We start from the raw sequence: 8,315 nt of genomic DNA, 5'->3' as shown, positions 1-8,315 counted from the left end.
CCAACCGCCGCCGCCGAACAACCACCATGTAGGAAACAAAGAAATACGCCCGCACGCCGAGGCGCATGCAGCTTGAGGTGCCACGGCCACGTGTGCCAGGCCTGCATCGGAGTGCGCAAGCATGGCAAGCGGCGAAGCGGGGGGGGGGAGCGCACACACACACACACACACAGAAGATTTCTATGGCAGAAGAGAGGAAAAGGAGGAGGGGGTGGGGCGCCGGTGGGCGTGATGCGTGGGAGAGACAGGCGAACCATAACACGAACAATACTGGGACGACGACGACAACTTAAAGATCGACCTGATGAGGTACGGCGACGACAACGACGACGACGACGACACACACACACACACACAGAGGGAGTTCCCCATGGAAGAGAGAAGACGAACACATCGAAAAACTCCATGACGTAGGAGGCAGCTCTGGCGCGGCGAGATCGCGCTTGCTGCGATACCCGCGCGTGCCACCCCCTTCGACTCACAGAATATGTGCACGCCGATGCGATGCGACTGGTCGCGGCGCACTTTTAAAAGTTTTTTTTTTTTTTAAGTTTTCTAGCGGCTGACGCGTCTCGGAGCTGTGATGGACGACAGATGTGCTGCGCCTTTGCTGGCAACGCTCCCCCCTCCCCCCTCCCCCCTCCCCCCGCCTCGACACATCCATCGCGCTCTTCCTTGGTGGACGCGCACGCACGCGAAGGGTAGGCGGACGTTCTTCACCGCGCTGCGACGCGTGCGGCGACGGAGGCAGAGACGCGCTGGCGCTCGTTCTCTCGCATGCGCCAGACGGTACGGCGCACACACCGCGATATTGTGCGAGCTGCCCTGTGTGCGCTCATGGCGGCACACAGCTGCGCCGGTGGTGGCGCCAACGCCGCCCGTGTCGCTGCTGTCATCGATGGAGAAGATACAGCGGACAGAGGTCCAGCGTGATGCCTCTGCTGCTGCTGTGGCGCACTTCCATCACCGCGCGAGGGAAACACGTCACGCATAAGGAGCGAGGTCGCCCACCACGATAGCGTCGTCACCGCCGTCACGGCAGCCGCGGCAGCGCCGTGGTTGCTGGTACCACCGGCCTCTGTTGTTGGTGCCTGAGCTGTCGTGGCGGCATCGGCGAGAGCGCGGCGAATGCGCCCACTTTCGTTCTCACGGTCGCGGTAGTGCAGGAGCAGCTCCAGCCACTCCGCCGCCTCCTCCTCCCCGTCAAGGGTGACGGTGTCCTGACTCACCGAGTTATCGTGCGCATCTTCCGCGCGGCTCGCATCCCGCGCGTGCGACGGCGAAACGGCAACCGCCGCCTCCGGCGCCGCCGTGTTCAAAGATATTGTGGGGTACGAGGGAGACAGCGAGACCAAAGACACACCGGTTGCTGCTGTGGCGGCCACCTGTGCCAAAGCAAACTGCGCGACCTGCTTCACGGCCTCCATCTCGAGGTCGTCGCGAGCCTGGCGCGGGTTCCACTGAATCGGGGACCGCCATCCATCCCCTGTGCCGGGAGCGCCGCAGCAGGCGCTGGGTGGGGTCGTCAGAACGTTGGGACCGGCCCACCCAGCCGCGTCGCAGCACGAGCACCGCAGCGGCGTCACGGCTGTGCAACTCTGGAGAATGCCGCCGCTGTTACCGTGAGAAGGCTGTGAAGCTGTGTGTGTGCCACGTTGGCCGTATAACGTCCAGTTGTGTGGCTGATGCGTGGGAAGCGCCGGCGTCGTCGTTGCTGTCGCCGGTGCACTCGGCTGCAGGTCGCCGAAGCGAAACTGCTGCGGACTGTAGTACACAGACGACGGCGCTGGAGAGCAGGATGAGGCGCAGCGGGACACCGTAGCTGGCGAGTCCATGGCCGCGGTGGCTTGCGCGGCTGCGAGCATGAACGCATTGCCCAACGATGTGGCGCCTCTGGCCATGGGCACCGCCGCGGTCTCGTACCCGTCGTCGTCGTCGTCGACGGCGTAGAGAAAGTCTGCATCGCGTCGATAGCGTAGATAGGCCGAGGAGGAGGCGTGCAGCAGTGCCGCGTCGTCGTCGTCGTCATGGGCTGCGACTGCGCCGCCGCGGCCTCCATCGGCTGCGGCCGTAGCTGCAGAGACGGAGGCGCTTGATGACAGCGTCGTGCGCGCGTTGCCGTGCAGTAGCGTTGCCCCGATGGATGTGGAGGCGGCGGCAGAGTTGGTAAAGGCCCATCGAGAGGCCGTGACCGTCGTGCCGGTGAGCGCGTCTCGGGCGGTCGCCGGTGCTGCCCTGGAAATGATGACTGTCGGTGTCGCCAACGCCTGCTGGCACCCCCGCCCAGCCACCGAGGCAGCGGCGCCGGGAACCACTGACGACGGCGTGCCGGCTGCCAGATCGGCCTCGTGGGGCGTGCTGCACTGCCCACACATGGCGTACGCCTCTTCAGAAGCGAAGGAGGGGACCGACAGGGAGTGGGCGTGGCAGTGGTGGTGAGCGCCATGCCGATCGTGCGGCAGGTGAGGCTGCTGCTGCTGCTGCTGCCGTGGCGTACGCGGCGCACGCGCAGGGGTGGAGACGGGGGAAAGGGCCATGTCAACGCCGTCGGAGAGGCCGACGCTGCTACTACGCATTGTGACGGACGCGGGTGTGGTGCGAGCGTGGCACGGCTGCGGATAGTGCTGGTGGTGACACCAGATATTCGTCGCCGCGAGGCACGGTGACCTCCAGTCACCACCGCACGCCGACACAGACAGGCCGCACGGCGTGCCGGCGGCGATGAAGGTGGTCGTTGTCCGAATCCTGTACGTTGGGCTCTCTGCGCCGTGACAACATGTCGGCAAGGCGGCCTCCGTTGCGGACGCCGTCTCGCCGTTGTCCAAACCACCGCACTGGTCGCAGTTGTGATGCCTGGGTGAGTGGGATGGGGGGTGGTCATGGCGCGGGTGGGCGGCTGTGTAAGGCTGCAGTTGCGGCCTTGATGTCGGTGGGTGCTGCTGCGGAGGTACGACGACTCGCCACACACCGTCCACCAGCTTCAGTGGGTGCAGGAGCTGCGGCTGCACAGTTTTGAGTTGGTACGCCTGTGAGGTCAGCGATGTCGAGGCGTGGGCACCATGTGTCGCTCCTCCTGCTGCTCCTACACCTGCGCCAGGAATGTCGAGGTTGTACACATCATACGACGGTGGAACCATGGCCGGGATGCGCTGATCCACCGGTGTGGACGGGTGCTCCTTGTCTTCCGCTTGGTCGTTGCTCAGCACCGCCGCAGCGACGTGCAGTTGAACGCTGCTGCGACCGCGTGTGCTTCGCCGATTATGGGCGCGAGGCCCGTGCCGGGCCGTGGCACCCGCTGCGTCGTGCTCTTCTAAGGCGGCGATCGACAGAGGGGGAGCATGGCACGTGGCGGGGCGACGGCTCTGGTCAACGTGATGGGTACGCTGCTGGTGGTGCGGCGCATGTGCGCGTACGAGTCGCAGGGACAAGTGGTCTGGCGAGAGCGTCAGGCTGCGCAGCGGTGGCGGTGCCGGCAGAGAGGAGCGATATCGCCTGTGATGCGGCTGTTGATGCTGAAAGGGTGATGCAAGCGGCGAGGGCATCCTCGGTGAGCGCATGAGCGGTGACACAAACTCGCCGGCAGACGCGGCATCACTGCGATCCGAGTACGGTGGAGGGGCGGGCGCGCCAGCGCGAGGCATGCGCTGCTGCTGCTGCTGCACCTGCTGGAGCTGATTCGTGCGGTGCTGATACTGATGGTGGTGGTGGTGGTGCGGATACGGATGGCGTCCGCCGTCATGTTGTTGTGGCGCACGCGGCGGCGACCTCAGCGACGGCGATGACCGCTGTTCCTGTTCCTGCTGCTGATGCGGCTGCCAGGAGGCTATCGTCGATGTCCGCATTGTCTCGTGTGTCGGACGACCCAACATACGTCGTCCCTCACCACCACCAACGAAAGGGAGCAAAGGGCGAAGGAGGATAACCGAGAAAGACAAACTCGCCGCCACCAACACAGCGGCAACCGGCCCCCGACCTCCCTCTACTCTCACTCAAGCAACGAAACGGCGAAGGAATAGCGGCACACGGGGAAGCGTGGATAGCGAGGGCCACCCGCGAGACGGCCCGAACAGAACAGAATAGAAAGCGAAGCCGTGCAACGGCAAGAGGAGGAGGAGCGGGGGGGGGGAGAGGGCGGGACGTGCCGATGGACACGCCCCAGCTTTCCGGCACTGAACAGTGAAACGGCGGAGATGGGAAATAATAACACGGGCAGGAGCTAGCATGCACACGACCGCCTCCCGAATTCGTCACAAGCCACGCCAGCAGGCAGAGAAGTAAAGGTACACTGAGATACTTATGTATATATATATATATATATACGTAGGTATGTATGTATGTGGGGGAAGGGGGGGGAGACGGCACTGCGCGCGCGTTCTCCCCCCTCAGTTCTCCTCCCTCTCTTTTGGTCTGTGGGGTTTCGCTGGCTGCTGTGGCGGCGTTCAAGTAACGCACGCACACGCACACAGGCAGGCGGACACCACACGCGCCACCACAGCTCTCTCTCTTATATATATATATATATAGACTATAGTCCGTGCACTGTACGCAAGATGACGCACGTTGCGCGGTGGCCTGCTGGCGTTTTATGGGCCGTTGGGCGACAGACGTGTCCTCGCGCAGGCACCAACACACGCGCACACAGAGAGAGAAGAGAGGAGAGGAGAGGAGAGGATAGACGATCACGTCGCCTGCCCCACAACCCACCACACACGCTTCCTCCACACGGATGTGCGGCTCGGAGAAGACGCCGTTGATGCGACTGCGCAAGAGCGGCAACAAGCGGCGCAGAAAAGGCGGAGCGGGAGGGAAGGTTACTCTATGAGGAGGAGGAGGGTGGTGGTAGGGCAGATAGTCAAGAGCACACACACAGACACACACAGAGACACGTGTACATCAATACGTATACGTCTACGTGTGTGAGTGTGTGTGCGCGCGTGCGTGGACGGGAAAAGACAGCGACGGCGACGTCAGGACCGCTGCTAGACGTGCCGAGAGCGGGAGAGGGAGGGAAAGCAAGGGGGAGGAGAGAACAACTCGGCCTTTACTGCCGACCAAAGAACAACAAAACAACAACAATAAGAGAGAGAGAGGGAGAGAGGACGAGCGAGCGGGGCGGCACCGCAGTACCTTCTTGCACGCGTGCCGCTGTTGTGGCAATTTTTTTTGTTTTCTCACAACGGCAGGCGCACCCAGGCGAAGTGGGAGAGAGGAATGAATGGTGAGGGGAGGAGAGTACTGTAGGCAGCGATACAGGAGCGTGGGGGAGGGGGGGGCGTGGGAGAGGGGTGATGGGGGAGTGGCCGGCACCGCGCCTGGGCGAACACCAGCAGCCCCACCAAGAGACACGAGAGAAAGGGAGAGGGAGAGGGAGAGGGAGAGGGAGGGGTCACGTGGTGGGTGGCAGCGATAAGCGAGATATGGAAAGATAAAACGACAACGGCACGCTGGCGACAACGACAAGGGCTTTGGAGGGCCCCAAAGAGATGCAGGAGAGGGGAAAAGATGAAAGGGCGCGTGTGCAATGTGTACGCACGGTGTACGTGGATACATATATATATATATGTATGCGTGTGCGTAGGGCTTGCCGGCAAGGAAAGGTAAGGTGGGTAGGACGGCGATGGGCGTCACGACAAGGATTGAAACACGGGCACACACGCAACGCAACGCAACGATGACGGCAACGTGAGTGAGGTACACGAACCCAGAAAGACCGAAACCAAGAAAAAGTGTGGCGCACAACACAGATACCGACACTGAAAGACAGATGGACAGTGATGCGGCGAAGAGCGTTAGGACCATGTACCGCGAGATGCGTTCTATGTTGCCAACCGGAGATGAGCGGGGGACGAGTCCTCGAAATCGAGAAAGGGAAAAGATAGCGAAGATACGGAGAGAGAGAAGTAAGGGTCGATGCGGATGAGCGTGGGCGTGCCAAGACTCAACAAAGACGTAGCACACACACACACGCCAACACGCACGCACACACGCGAAGGTGCTTCGCGAGTACAACTCGATCAAGTGTAATGAGAGCAATAACCGCAACCACAAGACGTCCACACACAAGCCACGACCCACAACACTAAATAAATATATAAATATATATATATATATATATATATCGATATATATATATATATATATATTTATTTATTTATAGAGAGAGAGAAAGGGAAAGGAATACGTCGACGGGAGATGTCCTCGCTCTCTAACTGTATGCGCGCTGTCGTCGTGAGGGATGAAAGGGAGTGTGTGTGTGTGTGAAAGGGGGGGGGGTGGAGGATGTGTAACTACGCCGTGTGCGCGTGCGGATAGTTCCGCACACACAGAGAGAGATAATAGGAAGACGGGAGGGGGGGGGGTGATGAGGTCGGTGGCGTCGCGTCCGTTGCGTTGTGCGTCGCTTGAACTTCCCAGACGACAACGAAAAACGAAGCGAAGCGGCCACGGCCGGTACACTTTTGGGGGAAGAAAAGGCGTCGGATGGTGCCGACACCGTCCGGTTCGCACTGGACACGGAGCCGCCCGCCCGCCCGCACGGAGAGAATAATATGCGGGACGTCGACAACGACGCGTGTGGGGCAACAACGGCAAGCGCTTGACGAAGATCCGGATGAGGCGAGGAGAGAGGGGGGGGGGACAGCGAAACAAAAGGGGAGGCGAAACAGAACAGAACAGATCGACGAGAGCAGAGAATAGCGATGGAGGAAAACTCAAGAAAACTAAAGCCAAACTAACAGACCGTTACAGATATATATAATATTATATTATATATAGATGTAGATAGGTAGGTATTATATTATATTATATATATACACACACACACATACACACACCTATATATCTATATATATACAGCTATATATATATATCTATATAGCTGTCGATATAGATGTATATCGGTATATATATATATAGGTAGATATTATATATATATATATATATAGACGGACTGGTAAAATCACAACGAATTCTGATGTTTCTGAGAAACTCTAACACGCGCACACGAGGGAGAGAGAGAGCGAGAGCGAGAGCGAGGAGCCTCGCCGTCTCTGCCGCCTCGAAACGGAAGGAGGAGCTCGGAGGCAGCGGGTGCCTTTTCTCTTCCTTTTGTCGCTTTCTCTGGGCGTGCTGTGTGCGCGTACACGTGTGCTTCCGTGCTCGTCACAGGGGTGCGACACGTCTGCACTGTCAGAGAGAGAGAGAGCGCGCGGGGAGGGGAGGGGAGGGGGGGGGGGGGAGAGGGGTGGACAAGGGGAAGGGGAGGTTTACCCAACGCGCCGTCACGATCGAGCTCTGCCCGAACAGCTCGCACGCACACAACACGCGCACACACCGACACACACGGCAAGTCGGTGGGGGTAAGGGGGGGGTGATGCGTGCGTGCGTGTCGGTGTAAGTCAGCGAGCGAAGATCAAGCAGACGAAAGCGGTGCCGCCCGTGATAGCGAGCGAGAAGGAATATGTAGCACGCGCGTGTGTGTGTAAGAGATAAATAAAGGCCTGGAGGGTGGTGATGGCGGTGGCAGGCCTGCTCAAAAGGGGAGGAAGAGGAGGGGGTGAGGGGAGTGGGAGGGGGTCCTCGCGTGTGCGCGTTAGCCTTATGCACGCGTGCGCCGTCGGCTGTGCTCGTTGGTGCTCGCTGGCCTTCGTGGCAGCGACGTAGCGTCCACAGAGGCGCACAACCAGCGGCCCAGGCAGGACGCTTTCCCACACGAACAGTGATGCCGTACACACACACACACAAACACGAACACGTGCGACCCCGCCGAGCTCGTCCAGCGGCGGATACAATGGCCTTCCGCTTGCCTGCTCCCAATACGCCCGCGGCTGCTGTCTCTCGTTCTCGTGTGCCTGCCCGTATGCTGGTCGTGGTGATAGGGGGGGGGGGAGGGAGGGAGGGAGGGAGGGAGAAGGGGGAAACCGTGTGCTACGATGCGTGACGCCACCACCACACACCCCCCAAACACCATACCCGCCACCGTTTGTGTTCCGTCCCTCTGCGTGGATGGTGAACTCTATAGATGGGAAAAAGGTAATAAATGATGAAAGCGGCGACGACCAACCGTTCAGTTGATGGAGAAGATGTACAAGACGCGTGGCGACGAGCAAACGTGACCGGCCGCGGGGGGGGGGGAGGAGGAGCGGGTGCCGGTGCGGTTCCGGAGATGGACCCGACAGAGAAACACAGCGGAGGGAGGGAGGGAGGGAAGGAGGGAGGGAGGAGGGGGCGGGCGACCGCTTCGTGACGGCCCGCTGCGCGTGTGTGCTGTGTGGTGTGCGTGTATCGGAGCGGCCCAGGGGGGGGCTGGTGTTGTG

General features: G+C 60.6%; 1 protein-coding gene across 1 annotated transcript; it reads right to left on the bottom strand.

The window, feature by feature from the left end:
- Positions 1 to 716: 716 nt before the first annotated feature.
- On the bottom strand, positions 717 to 3,869 carry LMXM_03_0460 (hypothetical protein; the record flags this gene model as incomplete). The annotated part of the gene is made up of 1 exon (XM_003871665.1): positions 717 to 3,869. The coding sequence occupies one exon, from the start codon at positions 3,867 to 3,869 to the stop codon at positions 717 to 719; it is 3,153 nt and encodes a 1,050-aa protein (XP_003871714.1).
- Between the last annotated feature and the right edge of the window lie 4,446 nt (positions 3,870 to 8,315).

The sequence above is a fragment of the Leishmania mexicana genome, chromosome 3 (assembly GCF_000234665.1).
Source record: "Leishmania mexicana MHOM/GT/2001/U1103 complete genome, chromosome 3".
NCBI classification, from domain to species: domain Eukaryota; phylum Euglenozoa; class Kinetoplastea; order Trypanosomatida; family Trypanosomatidae; genus Leishmania; species Leishmania mexicana.
The sequence above is the reverse complement of the archived record's forward strand: the minus strand, read 5'-3'. Positions and strand labels throughout refer to the sequence as shown.